This window comes from Scleropages formosus, chromosome 14 (genome assembly GCF_900964775.1).
Source record: "Scleropages formosus chromosome 14, fSclFor1.1, whole genome shotgun sequence".
NCBI lineage: Eukaryota > Metazoa > Chordata > Actinopteri > Osteoglossiformes > Osteoglossidae > Scleropages > Scleropages formosus.
In genome coordinates, this window is record NC_041819.1 from 10,354,913 (window position 1) to 10,380,855 (window position 25,943).

The 25,943-nt window shown below is 40.4% G+C and overlaps 1 protein-coding gene across 3 annotated transcripts; it reads right to left on the reverse strand.

Moving 5' to 3' along the window:
• Positions 1-312: 312 nt before the first annotated feature.
• Positions 313-25,676, reverse strand: LOC108920553 (protein TFG-like). 3 transcript variants are annotated; one of them, XM_018729380.2, is made up of 8 exons: positions 25,546-25,676; positions 22,867-23,081; positions 22,224-22,307; positions 15,167-15,313; positions 13,061-13,228; positions 12,036-12,182; positions 1,489-1,560; positions 313-1,140 (listed from the first exon to the last, which is right to left on the reverse strand). In XM_018729380.2, the coding sequence occupies exons 2-8, from the start codon at positions 23,048-23,050 to the stop codon at positions 761-763; spliced, it is 1,182 nt and encodes a 393-aa protein (XP_018584896.2). In that variant the 5' UTR covers positions 23,051-23,081; positions 25,546-25,676; the 3' UTR covers positions 313-760. The 3 variants fall into 3 exon arrangements, with proteins under 3 accessions (XP_018584896.2, XP_018584897.2, XP_018584895.2); XM_018729381.2 differs by having other exon boundaries at positions 313-1,137; positions 25,393-25,676; XM_018729379.2 differs by having other exon boundaries at positions 25,393-25,676.
• Between the last annotated feature and the right edge of the window lie 267 nt (positions 25,677-25,943).

The window sequence follows — 25,943 nt, forward strand, 5'->3', positions numbered from 1 at the left end:
TGTGTCAGTTCAAACATATCTCCACTGGGGTATAGAATGTCTTACTGTTGTACCTACCATTTCTACTTCAGTCTCACCAGAGCAGGGGTACCCTTTCCAGAACAGAGCTGACTGACTTACAGAGCCTACATTCCCCTATCCCTCCCAGTGTCCGGCCAAACCACAACTCCAGTATGATAGATATAAAAATACCAGGATTACAACACTTTTCCATGCCCAGGAGATGGACTCAATAAGCCAACTTCAACACGGGGACATTTTTTTAGTGCTGTAAAAGTTGAGGAAATAGAATGAAAACATCAGTCTTGAGCTTGATGCCTTTATTAGTTTCCCAAGAATACTGTATAGTTTATAATACAACTCATCATCGGCAATCTTCATTCCCATGATAGATCTTTTAAAATCCAGTTGAATAAGGGGGCTATATTAATCTAGACAAACATAAATACAGGTGCAATTTTCAGAATCACTGAGTTACAGCCAAAGTATTTACTCTACATCAAAGTAGTGTTGCAGACTTCAGTTCACTTACAGATAAAATGAAAGGTGATCACACAAAACATCTCCTCCTACTTGTTCTCCCATCTGTATATTATCCATAGTGCTTCAATAGTCTGTGAAGCACTATCAGCATAAAAACAAAGGACAATCAACAAGATGGGTGCAGAGTTCTTGTGGATTCTTCAAGGGTTATGATCTTGGCTGCCAACTAGAAACAGACTGTTTTCAAGCTCTGGAGCAGAGTGCCCATTATCACCTTTTACCGGTATCCTGGGCCTGGCTGGGTATAGCCCTGACCATAAGTGGGACGATTGCGGGCATATGGGTTAGAGCTGCTCGGAGGGGGCTGGGTCACCGTACTTCCTGGGGGTGCAGTGTAGCCAGGGCGAGGCTGGTATCCAGGGCCAGGTGGGGAGGTGGGGGGCATGCTGTAGTTAGCAGGCTGTGAGGCCTGTGAAGTGTAGTTTTGTGGGGGGAATGTACCAGGGGTATACTGCTGCCCACCCTGGGCTTGAGCCTGGGGCTGCCCTGTGAACCCTGGTGCTGGGGCAGCAGCCTGAGAAGTTGGGGCACTGTAGTTTTGGAACTGCTGTTGAGGAGGAGCTGGCTGAGGAGCTCCTGTCTGAGGGGTGTAGCCTGCTGAAAGACAGAACAGGGGGTTTCAGAACTGCTGCTGTGCACACAGAAGAATGTAGCGGGCACCCAGCTCCACTAGTCCATTTACTAGTCCCTAGACCTTCATGTTACTTATTTTCAAAACTTTACTCTGTTCAAGATGATAAATGGAAAAACATCATGGTTAAATGAGTGAAGACAGCAAAACATTTACAATTATAGATGATCTGGATGGAATACAAAAAATCTCAATCAGGGACCATCTGGAAAAGCTGCAGCCTCGATGAAATACTGCAGACTTGGGACACACAACTCCACAAGTTCATGGTGAGTTAACTGCAGAGTAAACAGTATAATAAAAACTGTCCTCACCTGGGTATGGCATACCATAAACCTGCTGAGGGGGATATCCACCTGTGGCCTGGTATTGCTGATACATCTGACCTGAAAAAGTATACAAGGTACAAGAGCTATGTCAGCATGGTGTAACACTTGACATGATGTACACACACACCTGCCAAGGCACAGACTACACAAGTTACTGTAATAAATCTGTGTGTTTGGTCTGAGGAAATTATGTAGATTCATGTAAACATGGGACCTCCAAGTGCCCCAACACTGAAATCTAAACCACCTGACTGTGTCTTGTGCCCTCAGGGTATCACTACAATGCAGGCTGAGATCACAGCAGATGTGGGACTAATATACAGATGGATTTATCTATGAAACTCCTGTCGCACATGAGAGGCTGAGACCACAGGACTGAATGTTGAGTTGTATACAGCACAAGCAGCACTTCTCCATCTAGCTATTTAGATTAATTTATATTTATTCATTTAGCTGATACTTTTTTCCAAAGCAACTTACGTTGTTAAACTACCTACAAATATTTACCCATTTTTATAGCTGAGTAATTTTACTGGAACAATTTAAGGTTATGTAGCATGCTCAATGATATTACAGCAGGATTCAAACCTCAACCTCTGAGCACAAAGGTAACCCTAACCACTACACTACACGCTGCCCAGGCAGACAAGCAACGATTAATAGAGAGTCCTCTCACATCTACAGGCTTTCTTATGCCCTTCTTAAGTCCTCGTGCTCTTGCCACAAACACATTAGCGCCTCAGGAAGACCACTATTATTTGCTGTTATAGTTATGATCACTATTACATACTGTTATTTAAGCTAACATGTTGAGAAATTGCACTTTTGCCTGGCAATCAGAGAACATATGTTAATTCCTCAATTTGCTGTGCACAGCAATAAAAGAAAGTACAAAACCCAGTGTTTCAGTCCACCATTCTGGTTGTGGATAAAAGCACATCGTAATACAGTTTTTAATTTTAAAAACTCACAAGTCACACGGGTAGTCCAATATTCAAGCACTATGTGCAACAGCTAGAGCAGCCCAAATCAAAACAATTACTTTATATTTTGTTACATCAGGTGCAATTCAAACCATTTCACAACTTCAATGCATGCTTGTGCACTGCCCATAACTAAGCACAATTGAAAGCGTACAGCTTTTTGGAAGAGGGCTCTGTACTTGTGAAAATAATGCTAAGGCTGATGATAAAATCCTTGGTTTAAAGCAAAATGTGGCCTGTTACAAAAGTAAAAAGATTATGACTGTTAGAAAACCAAGAAGTTTTGCCTATTCAAATCAGTAAAGGAATACCAACTTAAGGATACAAACTAGCTTAAAAAGCACACATACAAAGGAAATCTCAAAAACAACAACAACAAAAAAAAAACTTGCTGTTCAAAATGTTGGCAAGGACACTAAAACCGTGAAAGGATTTGGTATATTCAGTTAAAGCTTTAGATTGAAAAGTGATGTGCTAAACTTGTTTTAAAAAAAAATAAAATAAATCACTCTCCATACAGAGTAATCTCTCATTAAAACAACTATAGTGAGCAAAAAATCTGTTAAAGCAGGAAAAGCATAGCTGTTTTCATTTTGTGTCTTGGATCTTAGTAACAGCAGATGCTAACTTTCTGTACTATCCATTGACAACCCACGTTCCAGTATAAACTGGAGAATGACAACACAGGAATGAAGAAAATGTTACCTAAAGAAAAAAATTAAATACTATAAATACTTCTATATACAAAAAAAAAAAAAAATAAATAAAATTTAAGGCAAACTGTCTGCTGATGGTTTTTACCTGGGTTTTCCATTTAGTCATCTTACTGTATCTGGTAGATTTAAGGGTGTTAGTCTTTTTGTTTTAAATATTAATTGGATTTAAAAAAAAAAGAAAAAAAAAGGTCTCATTTCCAACAGTTTCAAAAAGGGAAAAAAATGGGTGACTGTGAGAGTTACTAAAAAAGGTGATCAGGAATCGTGGATATTCTGATAAAGTTTTTTGCAGCTACTCGTGCGATGAACATAGTTTCTCACGCCATACGAACCAAGCTATACTTAAGAATCACGTGTCTGCATCTAAGCCACTCTTTCTGCTAATGTAATGAACACGTATTTTCTATGAGATGTATGTTGCTTTGGAGTAAAGCATCTGCTAAATAAATAAATGTAATGTAATGCAAATGTGACTGTCCTGTGATAGACTGGCGCCCTGTCTAGGGTGTACCCCTCCAGCCCTACACCAAATACATCCGAGATAGGCTCTGGGCGACTGTGACCCTGTACAGGAGATGTGAATATTCAGACTGGATGGATGGATGGATGGATGGATGGCATTAATAAAATTTCACACAGCCAACTGAACCTCAGGATCAGTACAGAACCATGCAGCACTGCAAGCGTAAGAACCCATCCTGCAACTGCAAATGCCATTAAATCTTCTACTGGAGAAGATGTTAGCATGGGGTAAAGCTGTGAGCCTTTTACATCATCTATCTTTTTCTCTCCTTCCTGTCTCAATAGTAGAGCCAGGCCTTGTGCTTTCTTACAACCGTCCGTCCATCTTTCCATTCGTGCCTCAATCTCATTTTCCTTCACAGAGGCAAGATGTGGGAATCCCTGGCCAGAGTGGATTAGGAAATTTTCTTTAGACCACAACTCATCTGTCAGAAAAAAATCCACAGGGGAAACATGACAAGAGAGGGGGAAAAAGGGCTATATGTTGTTAAGGATTTCCACAACAGATTCCTAATCAAACACAGAATTCCCTCAGCACACATTCCACCGGTGGGATGTTCTTTTTCACATTTTAACTTTCTGCACAAAATAGCTCCACCAAAACAACACATTTCCATTTGTAAGGCCAGTTCATGTAAACCGATCGAAAGACTTAGAAACAACCCAGAATAAACTCGGCACAAACAATATAACAGTTCATTAACTACGTGCTGAGGACAGAAAAAAGTGAGAGAGTCACAAATGTTATGTTAAACCTGTTTCCTGGGTCAAAGAAGGGGGTGCAGACATCTTTTCAGATGCTTGTCTTTAAAAGAAAACATGTTCCCATCAGACAAACAACAGATATTTTTCCCAAAATACAGAGAAAAAGAGACCAACAAACAGGCAAACTTTGGTACTCCACCCGACTCATGTGGTCCATATGTTAATTTAAAATACAATATGAGCCTATTAATGAATGCCATATTTTGATAAAATCAACATACACTAGTTACCATGTGTAAACAACCAACACAACATCTAAAATTATGTGCAACACCCACTTACTGAAGGACAAAGACCATTCCTTATGACCTGGTTTTGATTATTAGAACAGAACATGATGAGCAGATACACACTGCATCTCATGTGAACATTCTGCCACACAAAAACTGCAATACTGTATCATACTCCCAGTTCTACTGGTAACATTAGCCAATATCTGCACCACTAAATGTATAAATGTTCATTTAGACAGAGTTCTTGTGATTTAATTTTTACTCATTTATTTAGTGCTATTGAAAACAGCCTGCATACTGGAGACTTGGGGGGCATGGGGGCGTGGTGGCACAGCAGGTTTGGCCTGTGCCTGCTCTCTAGTGTGTCTGGGGTTTGAGTCCTGCTTGAGGTGCCTTGTGATGGACTGGTGTCCCATCCTGGGTGTGTCTCCTCCTCTTCCAGCCTTGCGCCCTGTGTTAGGCTCTAGTTCGCCGCAACCCCGCTTGGGACAAGTGGTTTCAGACGGTGTGTGTGTGTGTGTGTGTGTGTGTGTGTGTGTGTGTGTGTATACTGGAGACTATTCTTCCATTTGATAAATCAATCTGATCAGGAGATGAACACGTATCTCCCCAGCTTTTTTGCAGCAATCCCCAGAGATATAAGACAGTTGTGGATTACGTCTCTCCAGTATATCCAACAGTTGCATTTTGCAGGTGTGTTGAAAGCTCTGAGTCCTACAATCTATGAGCAAAGACTGTATAGCTCAAGTGTCAGAGTTGGTTGGAGGGACACTAGAGAAGCAGAAGTGCAGAGCACTAGCTTTGTGCACCAGTGAGGTCTGTCTGAATTAGGAAGAGTAAAGATGCACAGAGTAAATAATGCACATATAAGCTCAACCAAGAGGAAGGCACTAACCACTGTATTACCTTAAGAACAACACTCTAAAATATCTCCCTATCTGTAAGTGACAATAAATCATGAATTAGAAAAATAATCAGGACAGGGAAAATAACAGACATACAAGGCGTGTTTTGTGATGCAAAAACATACAAACGAAGTTGATGAGATAGTGATAATCCATGGCTATCAATCTAAGAGTACTTGTCATGTGTAGCCAAAAAATAGCAATTTGGCACTCAATAAATCCACAGCAATAAAAGGCTGTAAACAGTATCAGCTAATAAAAATGCCCTTTTAAAAGAGAGTTCTGGAAAGTAAAACAAAACGTGAAATTGCTTGCCTTGCAAAAAGGTTGGGCACATCCATGACCATTATGGGCTGAGCTAAAAGTGTCCACTCAAGGTCCACTCCACACACAGCTAAACCACTGGTACCGCCTCCTGTATGCAGCTTAAGGCATGACAGCCCTGCTTTCTGAGTTCACTACATGGTGTACATCTAGCTAAGAAAGCACCATTATGTCACCATCACTCTGAACACAAGCTGGGAACAAATCATATGCACCGACAACTAATAAAAGAAATTGGTTTCCTTACGACTTTACTATTGCCCTATAAATGTTTTACCCCAGAAGACACAACAGTATGAGTAAAAAAATTTCTATAAAAGTTGCAAGACGACATTGGGACATACAGGTGACAACACCTTAAAAGTTATACTGTGTTTTCGAAATACTACTGCCTGAATACAATTATAAAAGGCTTCATAATTCAGTCTCAAAAACTGAAAGAGGAAAGGACAAAACACAAATACAATTTAACATTCATAACAAAAATTAATTAATTTTAGCATTAAAAAAGGTTTTACATCATATAGTGTGAATTTTGCAGATTGACATGCTTTGAACTGGTCCTACCTCACGTTTAGGTAGGATGCCACAAATACATTTTTAGAACACTTACCCCTAACTGCCCTAATTCGATCCTGTAAACTAACCAAATATTGAAAAATACAGATGAAATACTTTCATTATTTCTAAGGGGGAATATTCCACTTTGTTCCAAGCCAATTCCAAAAGATACCGAAGTATCCAGTATGCATGGATGGTGACGTTGTCCGTTACGAAGCTAATTATGAATTAGCTCTGGAACATTATGCAACTGGAACTTTATGCCAACAGATTTTAAAAGAATCACAACATAAACAGTTAAGTATGCTTTCCCGATATTAGTAGGAATTTCTACCACACAACCAGTTGCTTATGAATAGCAAATTGTCATTACTATTATTTTGGTCTTTCATTTCAGAGAAAAAAAAAATAGAAAGGCAATACAAAAAAAGTCCGTTTCATTGTACGATACCAGTTGACATGATGAAATGGATGTGTTCTCGACAAAATATTTTAGTGAGCAAACACGATGAATAATGTATCAGTTGGTCTGGCACCCTTCCAGTGTGTACCTTGCCTCTAGCTTCATGTTTCTGGGATAAACTGTGGGCTACTGTAACCCTCCATTGGACAAGCGATTGGACAAATGATAATAAATAAAGGAATACTTTATTGGTAAAATATAGCTATAGAATAGGTTAATCCAGCTCAACAAGGTACTACAGGCAGCACAGGAACAGTACACCATCCGTTGAGTAAAACAGTGTACTCCTTGCATGATGTTGCACAAGCAGCATGAATCAGCCTTTAGTTCAGTAGAAGCAGGGTTACATTACTTTTTTTTACAACAATTAATTTCACACTCTTGTCTTAATGTATGCAAATACATTTAGAACCATAAAAGTGGAAATTCCAAAATGGGTTTCACACCAGTCTGGTTAAGAGAAATATGTATGTATCTGTATATTCCTAAGCAGAGCCAGACAAATGTAATGCTTTTAATTTCATCACATTAAAACCAGACACTTCAAGCATCTCAACACACTGCCTCAATACATTAGCTTTGTTTCACACGTACCACCCACAATGACCCATGTGCAAATAAAATGTTTACATGTGGATGGGCTCACAGTTAGCCCACTACCATAAAATGCCTTGTGTTCAGCACTGTGCCCACATTACTCAACCCTGCCCTTAACATACAACAGAACTTGGACTACAAATTGCACACTTCCTCCAGGCGGAGTGGCTGTTAAAAAGTTATGGCTGCCCACAGCACCAGGTAATGGAAACAAAACAAGTCAATCAGAAATGCCAAGGCTACTGCATGCAAAATCTGAAGCTGAGCAAATGAAACTGGCATGTTCCACAAGCTTCCTCTCTTCTTTCTTTGGTATCCTCTGCAAAAACCACACATTTCCACTTGTTAAAGACTCAAAGGAACAAGCCGTTCCCTTACAATAACACTTCGGACACATGTAAAAACACCCCAAAGCATATTTAGACCCAGAGGGAACAACATTTCCTCCTGTTGCTGGCCTTCCCCAGTTCACTTGTGCTTGTCAGAACCAAAGTAGTGTAAAGACTCAGAAAGCCCTGTCAGGGTCCAAAATTAACTGGGCCTCAGGGTGAAATGTGCCGTGGAACATTATGAAAAAGATATTGAATTAGCAACAGCAAGGGAAAATAAATCTCACCAAAACGTTATCCCATGAAGTTTAATAGTATTTCATTTAAAACTCCTCCACTGTATGTGTTGTGGTATAGGCAAATTTGACTAGGCTATGAATTATTTGAGTGTATCACCAACAAAGTGGTATAAGGAAAGGGATTCCCACTATGTATGCACTGATAAATGGCTGAAGCCTATGTGCCCATTCAGTGGCCCTAATTAAAGTTGGTAGTTTGCCCTAATTAAAACTTCTCTCCATCTCTGGACCATAATATGTCAGCAGCTCCTCACAGGACCTTAAGGCTATCCAAAAAGATCCCAACAAAAAAACATGGGAAAACCCAAGAACAAGAGGAACCTTGTGGAAGAAGTTAGCATTAATCATCAGATGGTGGGTGATGTGAGCTCATAGGTGGCAAAGAGTGGGGTTTTGCCAGAGCTTCATTTGTGGCTGTTGCAAAAAGTACAGAGACGTGGTTCTTCCCACATCAAATAAGAGCTTTCCAGCCATGTGGGAAATACTTTTGCTTTACTGTGTAGAAAGGTATGTGGCCCTGTGTTTACCCAAACTGCAGAAAAAACAGGGAATCCTTTGTCTGAACCTCTGAACTAGGGTTACCGCATAATTTATCACTGGACTCATCATCCTTAGCCAAAATAGCAGTTATCACACAGGGCGGCCACAACAGCTCATCATATGGCTCATTCAAGAAGCCAGACACTCAATCCAAAATCTGTATTCTCCTTTTTTTTCAATGCGGTCTTCTATGTTAACGTGTAAAGAACTTTACCACACTATAATCAGTGGAAAGAAAAAAGACAACAAAAACTGTAGCAGCTGCCATTCGGTCCACTGCTGAATTTGTGGCAGGCACTGGTAATGACCTAATCCTGAATGTTCTGAATAATGGCCATAGCATCTCATAGCTACTATGTTTGGAGTATGGAGTTTTTCACCACAGATGCGGTACACCTCAAAAAGCCATTAAATAGGAGGACTGGCTTTCTTAAGGTAAACAGCAATTAACGACTCTAAAGGAAGCAGAATGCAAGACAACCCATGGTGGAACAATAAAGTGTAGGCTGCCTTTATCTCTCCCTTCTTTTCGCTCAGACAAATCGTGTTGACAAGTCGGTCTTTGGGAAGTATGTGGTGTAGAAAATTTCCTTTCAGTGAAGGTTCTGAAAGGAGGCAGTGAAGGCAGCTGCAAAGTAACAGGTGGAATGAAACCTAAGACCTTTAGAGGTCTGTTACAGACAGACCAGCTATTTGGAAACCCTGGACTATGAGCTGCAGAAATTCTAGAATCTCCAACTATAAATCTCCAGAGGAAACCCGCTGACCCACATGAAGAAGGACCCAAAACCATAATGTCTAAAAATCCAAAACCACCACGAAACACTGTAAACACATATTTTTTTCCCCCTCCTCAAATCATAACAATGCAAATCCCTGCTGCCAAGACTGCTGTAATAGACTCTTTATTAACAGACCCTTTTTTATTAATGTATAAAAGAATAACAAGAAAGTTGTAAGTTGCTTATAGTCTGATGTGGAAATCCCTGAAAGAATGTTAACATCTTAAACATTACAATTTAATATTAACACTACATAGTGTCTATTGGAAGTCGCTTTGGAGAAAAGTGTCTGCTAAATAAATAAATGTAGATGTAATACGCCAGGTAGCAGACATTTCAGATGCAGCAAGGCTGTAGTTTTAGGAAATGGGCTCGTCTACCTGTGAGCTCAGTCACTTTGATTCGTTGCCTTCGACTCTCAAGAGCACACTTTCCATCAAAAGGCTACTCGTTCACAGCTTTAAATTAAATCGCAACGTAATGGATTTGGAGTAAAATGATCTTAAAGTATGACATGAATGCACACCTATGACATCTAAATGGTATTACAAGAATCTCTCACTTTCGTATTTGCTCAATAAAAGCATATTACAGAGGATGTAATTTCAAAACCATCGAACAGATGGCCAAACAATGTTATATTCCTTGGAAGCAACGTCTAAGAGCAAGACTTGGCTCTGCTACAAACTCCAGGAGGCCAGCAATTTATACACCCTTGCTTCTCAGTCTTTAATAACAGACAAAATCTCTTCTATTTGTCACGAGCATTGGACAGAATTGAGTCTGTGCATAAGCAGATACACAAACTGAATATTGTTACCTGACAGGAAGAGAAACAAAGGCAGTTCCCAAACAAACATCTGATTCACTCATTCCACTTGTAAATATCTGATGACAAAGAGTAAATCAAGCCAGTGGAGAACACTGGACTTAACTATGTTGCCTTCACTGGAGAGCCATCAAATTTCTGCTTCTAGAGCAAGACTGTGCTGATCGTTGCTGAACATATGGACACATAGTGCCAAATCTAAACCAAAAGAGATAGAACATAGATTCTGGACAAGTTTGGGTAGAACAAGTAAAAGATTCTTCACCTTTCGTGACTGACTGAAAACAGTATAATTCAGCAAACACATATACAAAATATCCATATGTAGGGTATGTAAGCCACAACAAAATAATTTCTAACAACCATCTATTTAGTACATGTATTTGAAAAAGCAAGAGTTATGTGAGAGAAGATCTGTAAATGAACTGCTAAACAGTCTATCGAGTATTGAATTTTTTCCGATGTGTGTATAAATAGAAACTTTTTACGTGTCTATTCAACAGTACTATCTGGAGGAAAATCTGCAAAAAATATAGAATTCTTTCATAAACAGAAGGGGCAAGGAGAGGGACTCTTGTTATTGATTTAATACTGATACATTTATTCTACTTTCCACCTGATGCCAGTGTCTGAACACCACAGTACATACAAACACTGTACTTTGTGAATTCAATTGTCAGACAGAACATATTTACAGCTGGCAGCCCTGAACATAAATCCCACCCAGCGGTGAGCACCATCTACCAGCTTAAAGCATGAGCACTTGGTCTGATGAAGCTCCAACCACCATGGGTTAAGCTAACAGTTGAAAAAATTTAATTTGTTTTAAAGATCAATGACAACTAAGCAATGCTGCAATTTCTCACATTTCCCATTTCAACTACGGAAAACTACAGAAAGGTATTTTGAAACTCAATAAAGGAACCCAGCCAAGTTCTTATTCAAGTTGGTGTTTGTAGCATTTGGTGGCCGACAAAACCATCCACCCAAACAAAGGCAACTATACTGTATATAGTGATGAAATTAATGGAAGGTTTTAAAAAAAATAAGAAAATCCTCAGACGTGTCCCTGGCTTATTCACGGTCTCTTGCATTGGAATATAAAAACAGGAGAATGCCAGAGTTCCTAGGAAGCCCTCAGACTCCGTACTGATGCACACACTCCACAAGATGAGTCACCACCATTGCACTCGAGCGTGTTGCAGAGACTGAAGAAACAAGGAAAGCCACACAGAAACCTCTAAGTGGGTTTATGCCTGGCAAGGGAACTCCGTTTGGTCAAACAAACATTGGTAATGCCATTTCCATTACACAAACCACTGAGCCGCAACACAAACTCCTCACAGATGTACTTGCACCACACATGTATCCTTCTGCTCCACCTGACACAAAATTTTACATAATCCCCTCACATTAGCAATTTAGGTGAAACACCCTTGAATATCTGCACAAAATTTCAGTAAGAACACGTTCAATAACAATAAAACTTTACAATAGAAGTGTAAGTTAATTTCATTCAGAAGGAAATGGAATTTAAACTTCTGGAGGGAAATCTTTTATATTCTTATGCAAGGTACAGTTCTTAAATGGCTTCAACAGAGCTGTTCTGGAGGAGAGATTGCTGAAAGATACGTCAGAAGGAAAGAATCGGAGAACAAACTAGCCAAGACAGCAAGGCTCTGACCATCCATGGTGGCAGGAGGGGGCTGCTGGACTCCTGTATAGGGTCCGTGAGGCTGGGGGGGCATGCCAGGCTGCTGTGCGGCTGATGAGGCTGAGGTGGTGCTGTCTGGGGTGCTGGACCGCTCCTCAGGCAAACTGCCATGGGGTCCTGGCAAGGAAAAGTGGTTGAATAGTTAAAGCTCTGCCACATTTGCTGCTACAAAAGAACCCTTGTGCAATTAGATGGCAAAGCCCTCAGGACTCGATAAGAAAAAAGCTGGCTATTTACAGGGAGCATACCAAGAAGTTCATGTTACCTTGCTATACATAAACTCCCAAAAACAACAACGTGCTCTTTTTGTTCAATCTTGAAGAAAAAAAAAAGGCCCAGACTCTGTTTTCTTCTCAAGTGTAAATGTAAGAAAGGTAATAAAAAATTTTGGACCTTGTATTGTGGAAAGAATAATGTATTACTGCAAGCTACAATTGGGTGAAAGCTGTTTATTTTTCCAAGTCTTTCAAAAATTTGGCTGGAAAAATGTCCATATCATTTACAGTAAATATTACTTTCAGTCTTACTTCCAAAGAAGTCAAAACATTCCCCAGTCACTGTAATCCCCTGCATCTTGTCCAGTGAATTTAGTAAGCGGGTTGGAAAATTATCAACAGGGTGTTGGCAAATCCTGTGATGTCGAATCAGTAATTGTGCAGTTATGTCTGTATGTGTGCATCAGTGAAATGTTTGGCTGTGCGTCAGGCTGCATTTAGTGCAGTGGGCCATCTCCAAAGAGAGGAGAAGAATGGAAAATGTTTAAACACTGATATTAAAAATCACATGTAGGAGTAGAATACATTTAAAATGGCACAATATCATTAGAAGCTGGTACAGCAGGACTGGTAACTTTAATAGGGGGGTTCCTAGAGCAAGCCACTGAGAAACACTTGCTCAGCAAAACAGTGGCTTGCATGGATAGTAGAATAATAGCTTGGTGAGATGTTCTGAACCAGGACGGGGTCTTATGTCTTCTGACATGATTCCTACAGCACCTGAAATGCGGTCTTCTGATATCCCGAAGGAAGAGATCACATTTTTGCTGACGTCCTCCTGGTTCTTGAGTGGGTCAAAAGCTGACATGCTGGCTGCGCTGACTGGAACCGGCTGCTGTGCGGTGGAGTCTGAAGCTATGGCTTTGCCCTCCCGGCTGTCTGATGCCTCTGAAGGACGCATGTGTTTGACCATGTTACATAAAACAAAAGAGGGGCAAGAAATTAGACAAAAGGGCAGTTTAACAATGCAATAATTTTAGCTACAGAAAACCATTCCACCTGTTTTCCATTCCTTATATTTTCATTTGTGACAACAGCATTTAAGAGTAACAAAGAAAACTATAAGAAAACTGAAAGGTTAGAAGTCACATCAATTTAGTGTGGAGAAACTATATCATTTCCAAATGACAATATGTGAGACTACCGACAAAAAGAGAAACAGTGACAATAAGTATTCTATTCAGCTTAAATATTTAAACATTCATACTGTTGTTGGGCATGCATCTGACATGAACAGGGGTTTCTGGGGTCTGGGCTTTTAGAGATACTGATTTTTCTGCATGTGAGATATTAATAGACTGTGTGAGTCACATCATTATTGCAACCACATATGCCAGTTTACCTTATATAGAAGCACTACCATAATTGTGTTAAAATACAATTTATGGCTCCAAAGAAGAAAAACAAAATTGCTCAAAATAAATGGAAATAAAATATAACTCTTGAAGTACTCTGCACAGAACACACAACTGTAAGATCAATGCTTGTACCTGAGCCTTTTTTGCTCTTGGAAGCACAGAAATGAGTAACGCGAATAGAAGATGATTCATGTGTACACTCAAGAGTTATTTTCTTGTGAATAACGCTTTTTATAAATATGTTTTGTTTGTAAATGCAAATGTGTACGTTTGTATGTAAATGTAGTGTATAAATATTGTCCCCTTCACCTTCCAACTGAAGTTTTTATACCACTGAGGTTTAGCAATATGCATTACAAACACTACTGGCCTCTACTGGCAGGGAAGTATAACAACGTTGGAAACAACACACTACTTCCCATACTTGCTTTTTATTTTCCTTAATAAAAACGCTAAAACATCTTTACAAAGGCCTATTCTCACAATTAATTCCCCTTAATTCTGACAGGCACTGCAAAAACATTTTATAGTGAGGAGTAACTAATCACAAATGGGGGTGCGAATTATTCTCCTCTCCACATGCAAAAAAAAAAAAAAAAAAAAATACTAGCTCTCAGTTACAGATAAACCAAGGTCCTCCTTTGCACAAGTGTGTATTCTGAAACTGTACAAAGTAATTGCAGCAGAAGGTAGACAAGCAGCTGACAATCCATCCAGCATTCTTTATATGAATCTGCTTACCAGAAGGAGAAAGAGGATATCATACCAACATGATTTACAGAGGGCTGAGAAAGGGACTAGGTTACACTTCCAAGGCTTAAAAGTTATTTAAAAAAAATGTTAAAAGGCTTAAAGAGCTTAAAAAGGCATTCATTGTTCATTGATTAAGCAGCACATCCGACGAAACACTGCTCAGAGCAGTGAGATATAAAGCCCAGCGCTTTTCACAGCCGTGGCCACTGCCTGTGCCAGACCAACAGTCTCCAAATTATAAAAGCAGTTCTCTCAAACCCAGGATTTATGTTACTGTCTGTAGTTATTCTACTGTCTGGTCCTTTTTAGAAAATGATATGACTACACCACAGACCAGCTGTCCATCTTTGAGCCCCGGATAGCTGGTTTAGGAGCCAAAGTCCCCTGTTTTGTATAAACATGAAGGAGCTCTGCCTGGATTCTGAAACAAAGTAGGACTATGGTGTTTAGGGTGTCTTCTGTGCACCTGGATAGGTGCAGTTTGGCAGCAGACTGCTGAAACTGAGTATTTCCTACAATTCCTCTTACCTGATGACTGGTTAAAGACTCAGAGTTAAGGATTTCAGCTGAAGTCTTATTGGCGTTATAGAACTTTGAGTCTTTAAAATGAGAAACATTACAATAAAAAGAGGCTGAAGACAGGAAAAGAGTGAGAAGAGAGTGCAGGTGTTTATCTATAAGAACTTTAGTGGGAAGGTGCACAAAAGAACTTTACCACTATCAGGGGTGCCAAGGGTGACTCCCGGTTCAACGGGGGGTTCCAGGCTGTCCAGCAAATAGTTCACTTTATTCCTCAGCTCAAGGAGCTCACGGCGCAGATACTTCACTTGGCTGGACTCCAAGGGTCTGGGCTGCCCGTTCACTGCACAGAGAGGATGCTGGTTGTGAGCACACACAAGTATGAGCATACAATGCAAAAACGTGACCTGTGGTCAACAGAGACAGGGAATAAACAAGAGAGAAAATTGCAGTCAAAACACACGCAGACTCCTCCTACATGCAATTTGTGCTGACAAACAAAAACTCATTAAAAATATATCATATAACCGACTCAGTGAAGACAAGCTGAAAATGCTTTAGTCATTTCGTCTACATGATAGGAATATCGTTTTCAATTGTACATTTTGCATGCGTATCCACATGTGAGAGACTGTCCATGTTGCCAGCCTTTAGTACTTTTGCACAAAATTGAAAGATCATACAATGAGCATTGTGAGGCAATGAGGCTGAGAATAAATTTATATAACAATAACACGGAAGGCACTGACCACTGATACACCAACTAAGAGAGAAAATGAAGGGCCGAGATAAAAAGTAAGCTACTAGAGAGTGCTAACACTATAGGTGTGGCCTTTCCCAGAATGCAACTAACTGATTTATAACCATCACAATGTCAGTTTACAGAAATCCATCCATCCAGATTTAATAAGTACTTGTCCTGAATAGAGCCACAGAGAATTGGAGCCTATTCCGGAAGTGCTGGGTACAAGGCTGAGGGTTAGACACCCTAGAGAGAGGGGACACCAGTGCATCGCACGGTAGCCACACACAGGCGTTTACATAAAAGAATTAGCATGAATCTAATTAAATCAACCTAGTAAGAGGTAAAGATAAAGTACAATGGCATGGTGGCACAGTGAGAGGCGCTGCTGTCTCACAGCGCCTGGGTGGCGCGAGAGGATGTGGGTTCGATCCCTGCTCAGTCTGTGTGGAGTTTACATATTCTCCCGTGTCTGCGTTAGTTTCCTCCCACAGTCCAAAGACGACATGCTGTTCAGGTTCACCCCTCCTGTGTGAGTGACAGAGAGAGTACGTTTCACTGATGTGATTTCCTCCCACAGTACAAAGACCATGTTTCAGGTGAACTGGTGACTTAAAGTTGCCATTTCTCTGAATGAGCATGATTTCCGTGCAGAGGATGGTTACTTGTCTGACGTGCATTCTGCTTTACAGTAGGAAGCTGCATCTTTTTTGGAATAGGCTCCAGATCACCATAACACATAGACAAGTGATTATTGATAACAAATTGATGTTTTTACACAGTTTACTGTGTACTGCAAATTTACAATGACAGTATATTGCAAAATTTCAGTGTATATTGTGTGCTTCACTGATTGCCCCCTTCCCCCTTCAGTGCACTGGAATACCTACAGGCAGTATAGATGTATTATGGGTAGGCTACTGTGCTCAAATCGTTCTGCTTTACATTACCCAATAGACTGGGCCTGTTCAGAAGCCTTGTTAGAAAGTTTCCATTCAATTAACCACTGATTCGCGCCTGTTCTAGCACGGGAGTTTGGCTTTGAAACAATAACCTCAAACAAACAAGAAGGCCTGAGGAGGGAAGCAAAATGCTGGTTTTGTCAGTTGAACATCTAAGAAACTGCCTACTAATGGACTCCAGAACAAAAATTTCAAAGCACATAAAGTACTGGCTTCGTGGCACTAGTCTTAGAAGGTTCAGATCCAACCCCAGGATATGGAAAGAGAGGAACTGGGGGTGGTGATTAGCACTTCTACTGAAGCTTGTGGACTCGGGGGCCCTGGCTCCCAGAAGGCGGCTTGCTCCAGCTTTTCAGTTCTGGTTCAGTGGGATTAATGGGGCATGCCCCATCTAGAACTGCAGCTGTGGTGTCACTTGTAAATCACTGTGTGCACATCTCCCACTGCGCACCACAAGAGCTGTCAGTGGAGGGGCACACGGTAAGACCATCAGCACACCTGGAACACCAATGAAAATATAGTGGTATGTAACTGATGGTCACGAGCACAGCTTTATATCACACATTCAGATCATATATTGTAGCCAAAGCTACAGTGGACTTTGAAGGTTGTCTGTCCATATCTTGAACTGACAGTGAGACCCCCCCCTCCCCCCCCAAGCTAGTAACAATTCATAACATGCTACAGAAGAAACAAAAATGATTATGCTTAAAATTCAATGCACGTTTACTTTACAAGAAAAAGAAACAGAGCTCGGGACTTCATCTCATAAACTTCATATCTTAACAGTGTGTCATGGGGAAGAGGTGATGGGAAAGACAGTGACCTTGTGATGGTAACATGTTTAGAACCTTTATGGAAAACATTTACCAAAACAAATCAATGAAAACAAATCTTAAACACTGGTGTTTTATGTAGCTGCGGCTTTTTCTATTACTGTATTCGTATTTTCCCCCACTTTGCTGCCCAGCAGGCACCTAGTTTCCATGTCAACTCTGCAGTCAAAAGTTAAATAGACTCCAGGTGTAGAAAAGCATGGATTTCTTTCAGTTGTTAAGTTGGAAAATTGGATTCCCAAAAACCCAGTGGGTTGTTGAAGAGTTAAAGCATATAAAGGGCACACTGCCCTCTGAGGCCTCTGTAAAACACTTGGTTCATTGATCCACACTTGCATGTAACTGTAACCGCGAGATCACAAGTGCATGGTGAAAACTGTGCCAAACTATGAAAGATGTGGAAAAAAAAACCTGGAGATTCCTCTATGTCCCTTTTCCAGAAGGATGGACTGTGGTTAGTCACTCCTACTCGTTTATCATGCAAGGAATGGCTCATAAATGATTGTTTCATATTTATAGTCTATATACTGTAGTAACTGCAACCAAATGCAGGAAATCAAAGATCCTATCCTGGCAGTATATACACTAATAAGTAATTTGTTTAATGTAATTTCCTTTTACTTAAAAGTGTTTCACAACATAAACTGCTTTATACCTCCATTTCCAGGATTTAGAAAAGGAAAATGGGTGCAACTGTGGGAGAGAACTATCAATCATTTCAATGACTCACAGTAACACTTCGTAATGTTACTGAACAATAGCAAAACCATATGAAGAGGGACCAGGTCTTCATCAGAGAGCATCAGAGCCCGAAATGTTTCCACTGAAAGCCTGAGTAAGTATTGATTTAAAAGTATAATACTCCTGTGATTCCCCCTACCCAGTTCTGGCACAATGAACACAGCTTACCTACTCCTTGAACATGTCACCTTTTCCATGAGAAACAAAAAGAACTATGTATCCGGCAGGGACATGTGCGTGAGAACAAAGTATCCCCCAAATAATCATATTCTGATGTAACTGTGCAAGAGCACTGATAAATGCATCCTGGCCAATTTGCTTGCAAATGTTACTTTAGTGGACAGGGCACAGTCCTCACATCAGCAACTGGTCAGAGAGCTAGGAGCATAAAAACTACTTGGCGCCAACTTTTCAACCCTAACCAGGAGAGCGGGTCACCTGGGGGGGGGAGCTGTCTGGGGGTGCTGACATTGGAGTACAATAAGTGTGGGTACGCAACTTTGCTTCTGACATTCATATCTTTGTGGAAACCGTACTCAAAAATGTGGCCATTATCACTCAACAGAATCATTCCACTTTCACCCCAAAGGCCCAGCTCAAGTGAAGCACAACCTAGAAGGGCATGCCCTCAGTTTATTCAGGGACGTATAACTCTGTCAGGGTAACACACTTGGAGATGCAAGCTCTGAACACGCAGAAGTCGTAGGCAAATCCTATTTGCTGCTAAGACAAGAGTCTGCATTTGAAGGTCTTGCAATGTGTTCTGACCCACAATTATCAGGACCACTCTCTACTATGTCAATAATTTAAATGTTAAATTGTTAAATAAAACCTGGGATCGGTGGAATGGAATTTACTGAACATATGGCACAGTGTATCAATCAATTCTCTGCAGCATGTTCAAGCTCAAAACTACCATGTAACTCGAGCATTAAATGTCAAGGCAATAAACAAAAAGAGAGTGGCTGAACAAATGTCAGTTTATTGCAGTGCTAGAGCCAACTCGTTATAAAAGACAAGTGACAATCCAAAATTATACCGTGACCTGGCTGTTCGATTCAACAGAAAAACACACTTGGAGTTTGTGGGTAGAGCAACTTCAGTCAGTAAGCTATCTTGCTCCCTTAAACCACAGGACTGTACGGGATCCCAATCACAGCAGACATCAGACCAGTGTTGGAACCCAAACCACTCATTGACTGGTGGAATTTTACATGCACAACATTGGCTCCAGTGTTACATTTACCAGATACAGCAGCTAAGAGGACGGGGAGTATGGATTACAATCCCCCAATTCTGTTCCTGAACCCAAGGTGCTTTCTGAAGCAAACATGTGGACTGCTCCCAGGAACATGTAAATTCACTGCACTGCCACATGCTGGCACTTCTGGATATGCCAAGGATGTGCTCAACCACCAGGGTGAAAGCCTTCTGAAAACACAATTTTCTCCCTCTTTGCATCCTCTTCCAAGGCACACATCTTCCAACACTGATTCAAACACTAATAGCACAGGAAATTACAACATGAGGATGGTAAAGAGCCAAGGAGAAAGACACTCCCCATTTCAATATAGTGTATACTTTTATTGTGTAAATATCAGATTATTATAATAATATTCTGATAACACTATAAAACAGCAGGTATTGTAGTGATTAGTGTTGTCTTCATTTGAAGGTTGCAAATGTGAATTTACCTCATGTGGTAGCCTCGAGCAAGGTACACTGAATTCGTTCTGTAAATATGACCAAATGTGCGTAAACCTGCCAACCATTGTGAGCCAGATAACACTAAGCTGTTTTGGAGAACAATTATCAGCTACGTGAATAAACAACTGAAACATGTATGCAAGACTCAAATTCATCACACACTGAAATATACACGTCGTCACCCTTTTATGTTAGAGCTACAATTTCAGTTTGCTACATTTGAACTTGATTGTGAACCCCTAAACACGCATGACCACATTTCAGGCTTGAGGTTGACATTCAGTGACTCCAAGAGAACTCAGTATATTTCAATGTGTTGCATTGTTATGGTACTGGAATACACATACAATAAGTGAGTCACCCACATGCAGAGGCTTCCAGATTTCTGCTCCAAATACACATTCCATCAGGGAGACCCAAACTTCTCTCATGGGTGAAACTAAACTTTCAAACACATGACTCAGGTCTTGGGCCTGTTCAAGGTTTTTCAGAACATAACAGCAGCGGTTCACAGATGATTCATTCATTGTCAATATCTTCCAATTGTGCTGAGCTATTGCTCTTGGCAACAGACAGCTCAATATTAGAGATCAGGATTTGTTTTCTGTTGCCAGTGCTAATGCATCTTTTCCAGAGTGATTTCTGAAGTTTGTTTTGCCTTAGCTGTGTGGGGAAACTTGTGGGCAAGTGGGGAGTACAAGGAAGAGGAGACGCATCTGGATTGGCCGATGTCCTGTAGACACATCTGGCTGCATCCATGCATAGAGTACCACAATAACACTGCACTAACAGCAACAAAACAACCGACGCAACGTGTAAAAAAATAAAACAAGAGGCTGGAACCAGGGCATCTACAGTGACAGTTATATTTATATAATACTGAACAACTCTGCAGACAAAAAAATATGACAGCTATATTCATACAGCCCACACAACAACCCCAAAGACCAATACTACTCTAGTGAGATAGATTCAATCATAACACCATCCTGATTCCAACTGCTTACAGATGTTGGTTGCATTGATTGAGGGACCAAAAGTCATTCAGGTGGCTTGCTAGTGACTGCTTAGGGCAAGGGCTGTTTCTGCAGCTCTAATACCAAAAAGCCTGTGAACCCAGAGGGTGCGCTTACTCTCCCCCGTGCACACTTCCCCATCATCAGCCCATGCAGGAACAATCAACCGCTACCGATTACCTGTAAGGCACCAGTATGACAGGCAGGAAAGATGTTTTGAGAAGCAGAGTAAGGAAGACAACATGATCAGCAGCTAACAGCAGACTGCAGGGAAACTATTCTATTCTGGCCACAGCAGTGTAAGTTAGTGAGCCTTTTGAAGAACACAACTGAAATGCTGGCTGCAGTATAACAAAGAACAACCAAAATTTGAAGGGGGAAAGGAAAAAAAAAAAAAACATGCAAGCACTAAAGGAGTCTCCATCAAGTCTCTTGGCAGTGCAATTTCACCTGCAGAAAAGTCAGATATGCAAGACATATCTTAACTAAGTGTAACGAGTTACAGATGAACAACATAAATACTTATCAGCACTATAATCCTGTGACAAACCACAAACTAGAGAAATGGTTTTCAGTTTCATCTAATAATTATTATATTTGCAATGTATCCTTAAGTAAACCAGTGTTTTATTTATCTGCAAATTATTAGGACTCTTGGGCAGAAGGAATACACTGCAGTTTCCTGAAGAGCACGAGCACCACCTTGTGGTGCTTAACTGACGCATGTCTGCAATCTGAGGCCATTTTTATGTGTGCGCCAAATGTACAAACAACATATTATTAAGTGATCATATATAAACAAACATATTTTTCATTCTCTGAGGCTAACAGTGTTTCATTGACGAACATTTGAGCAACTTACTGCATTCAGGCAACAGATCTATAAAAACTTAAAACAATTTTAATTTGTTTTATATATAAAAGATAGTGCTCAGTTTATTAAAAATCTGCTAAAGTTTACAAAGTGTCAAAACTGATATCAAAACCTTGAATCTGGTTGTGAGAAACAAAGAACATTTGATCTCAAAACATGATGCCTGCAACAGTCTCAAAGTTTTGTTAGTGCTATGAAAATCAGAATATTATATCTGGAATACAGTTTCCATGAAGACAGTATCTCTATACACTACTTGTCGCATCTTATATTTACAAGACACCCTAAAGAACAATCCAAGCAACCCAATTACAACATGAAGTGGAATGCATTTTCTGAAGTAGGTGTGTGTTGGATCACAGGCATCTGTCTTACCAAACAACGTCAGTTTAAGTATCCTGCTGCACTGGATGGCGAAGGAAAGGTCAGAACTGTCAAAAATGGTGACAAGATCATTATCTAAAAGAGAAAAGTATACATAAATAAATGAGAAAAATATAACTTTTAATACACAAAATACACTTTTTATTATATGTAACACTTAGCAATCACATAACATCACTGAGGATAATTCAGCAACATTAACCAGTTGGCCTGTGCTTTCAACTAGTACAGATATAAATATTTGAATAGTAAGCTTTCAAGAATCTTTCAACTGCTCCATGAGGCCAAAGGTGGTACATTTCTAATGTTGGTATCAATGCAACAATTATCTGTCACAATTAACAAAAACATGTATTTTCATATATTTACAGCTATTCTTTAGCAAACACAAATCCAGTTAAACTCTAGATAAGGGGTTTGGTAACCAAAGCAGAGCGAAAGTGAGCGATCAGACCCAACGAACCACTTCACTTGAGAAGGGTGAAGATATCTGAAGCCAAAGTCACATTTGAGAAAAACATTGGTTAAATGAATAAACAATAAAAATAAATAATAATAAATGCAAAAAGTTGTCAAGCCCAGTTTTGCTCTTCTGTTAAGCGGAAGATATCCAGGACCCAAATTCAACACGTACCTTCATCCTTGTACTTGATAGTGACCTCGTCTGAGCTTTGTAGCTTGCCACAGAAGACTCTCTGCATCATGAGCAGCAGCTCATCATAGGTGATGTCCTCATTGTGGATGGGGATGCGCCGGATGTCATCGCCCAACTGGGCTTTGATGATCAGCTTCCCACTAAGGTCTAACTGTCCATTCATGGCAAAACACTTCTTCTGGCTGCACACACAGCTAGAGAAAGAGAATGCATCAACATATGGTGACGGAAAAAAAGTGCTCACACTCATACAGACAATATTTAAAAATACACAACAATATTTTATAGACACAAATCTCTGAGAACATTCAAGGAAGAAATGAAGCCCAGTTTTTGACTAGATTTGAGACAACAGCTCACAGAAAGATATACCCTTTCTTCATAAACTAATCGTAATTACTCTGAGTTTTACTGGAGCACTTTAGAGTAAATTCCTTTACTCAAGGGCAGGGCTGTGGAGTCGGTGCACAAAACCTTCGACTCCAGGAACCCAATGATTGCTTCCCACTCCACAGCACTGCCCAAAAGTTGTACTTTATTTTTGGGGTCAACTTAACCTGAATTTTTAATCCCCGGTCCCGGATTTGTTCCCTCAAATTTCTAAGAAGCTGTGTACACAGTAAACTGCTTTGTGTAAGATTTTTTAACCATAACTTAAATATCTGCACCATGAATGCTATGCGTGATGAAGCTAGATGAAGACCAAGTTAAACAATTCAAAACAATAATAATAATGACGATAATAATAGTGGGGGGGGGGGCACGGTGGCGCAGCAGGTTTGACCGGGTCCTGGTCTCTGGTGGGTCTGGGGTTCGGGCCCTGCTTGGGGTGCCGTCCGGGGTGTGCCTCCCCCTCCAGCTGTACGCCCTGTGTGTTGCCGGGTTAGGCTCCGGTTTGCCGCGACCCCACTTGGGACAAGCGGTTTCAGTCAATGTGTGTGTGTCAATAACAACAACAACAAGGAGAAGAACAGCAGGATAAAACCAGTAACAGAACATACTGCCCAAGAGTAGGGAGACACCAGGTCAATTACTTTCTGTTACATGAAATTTGCAATGACCGGAAAAGAGATACTCATGCCCAGAAGTGCACATCTTAGAGGATGCACTGCTGTAGACCTCCACAAGCCTGCAATGGAAAGTTATTGATAATGATTATGTTGGTGTTTTGATTTTTAGGTTTAAAAATACCTTTTAGTTTGTATTTTAATGAATTGGAAGGACTGATTTTTTTCTCCCATAGGAAATCCCCCTAACAATAGGAATTTGTCTAATGAGGTGATCTCACATAATGAAGTAACCCAATTATGCAAAGACTGGGTACACTCAAATATACAGATAGTTGTAACTGTAATGCTTGTAGTATGTTTGCATATTTCACAATGAAATTATAATAAAATACAAAGTAATGAATGCCAAAATCATTCTCTGCAGTTTGTTAAATCACATCACAAAAATACCAAAATTACTTTGTCACAAGAAAAATGTTCTCTGAAAATATTGAAAACTCACAGTATATAAATATATATATTGTTTATATAATTGTTTTTGTCACACTATCAGAAGCCGTCACTAGACTTACTAGCTGATTGCCTATATACAGAATGATTTACAAAACTTATTTTTCTCTTCTAGCATCAATCTGAGCACATAGAATTTTGTATTTATTTAGCTGATGCCTTTGCTCAAGGCCACTTACAACATCTTACAGGTCTGTACAAAGTAAGTGCTTACGAGGTTAAAACCTGACATCTACACATGTATGTTTTAATAGTGAAGTAAGAGTGAGTTACTTTAAAGAAGTTGACAGAAATATACTAATTGTGGGGGAAAACAATGAGCTTCTCCATGCAAGATGAAACTGTCTGGAACTGATTAACTTCCTTTACACATGATGATTATACTCTGCTAGTGCATTACACTCAACATTTATTGATTTTAAAAAAAAAAAAAAAAAAATCAAGGCTGTTACCAGGAGTGGGTGAGGCTGTGTGTTCACAACCATATATACAGTATACGCCTAGTATAACAGCAAAACTGAAGTGTCAACATCACGCCTCCACTTTCCCTTAATTAAAGCAGCTGCGGCGAGGAAACGATCGGCCAACAATAAAAAAACTCAACAGACTTTAACAGTTACAGTGACTGGACAAACACTGTCTCATGATGCAGCTCTGGAAAATACCTGTTAAAAACAAGAACATCTAAAACATGCAGCTCCAACAATACGCAAGCGTTATCACTGAGATCTCAGTGTTATTCTAAATTCCCACGCTGCTGCGTAAAACACTAGTAAACAGAACAGTGCAGGCTGTGTGATTAAAATTAAGTAATGAATACCGCCGGCCCGGGCGTGCGCTGTTTTCTAAACCAACTCAGACAGACAGAAACACCAGACCTGGGCAGTATGTACAGTCGCCATAGGTTACGTATTCACAAAGTAACTTGTTTTTCCAGAATCAACACGTTTGCTTCAATTAAATACATACACTTCGCATTTCTTACCTGAACCGGAGGACAGCTGGGTTTGGCAGAGGGATGAGATTAGCACCAACGCTAATGCTAATGCTAACCGCGGGCCGAGTCGGTCTCTACAGCTGTGTATGACTCACTGAACGAACATGTTTTCCTCATACACGGAATCGCAATCAGTCTTACCGTTTACTTCATTGCTGAAAGTAACACCTCGAGGAGAGAAATTAACTCTTCATTGGTTGGTTTACAATGAATAACACAAGCGCTCTTGCTCCTACCAGGAAGTTACCGTTACGGACACGGACGTGGCAGGTAGCGTCACCCGCGGCTAATGACGTAAGCACAGCGACACACGAAGCCAGCGTGCGTCGGCACGCAACGGCGACGCGCTGCACTAAGAATGACGCTGCAGAACCAGTGTTGATAGAACACCGTGCACATCGCTCCAGTGCGCGCTCCCGCCCAATCTTAAAGTTGAAGTCGGTTGCTCATCGGGACAGAATTTGGAGAGAAGCAAAGACGTCGGAGGTGCTTAAGCAGCGACAGTTTGCATGGCTGATGGACGCTAGAATATCAATCTC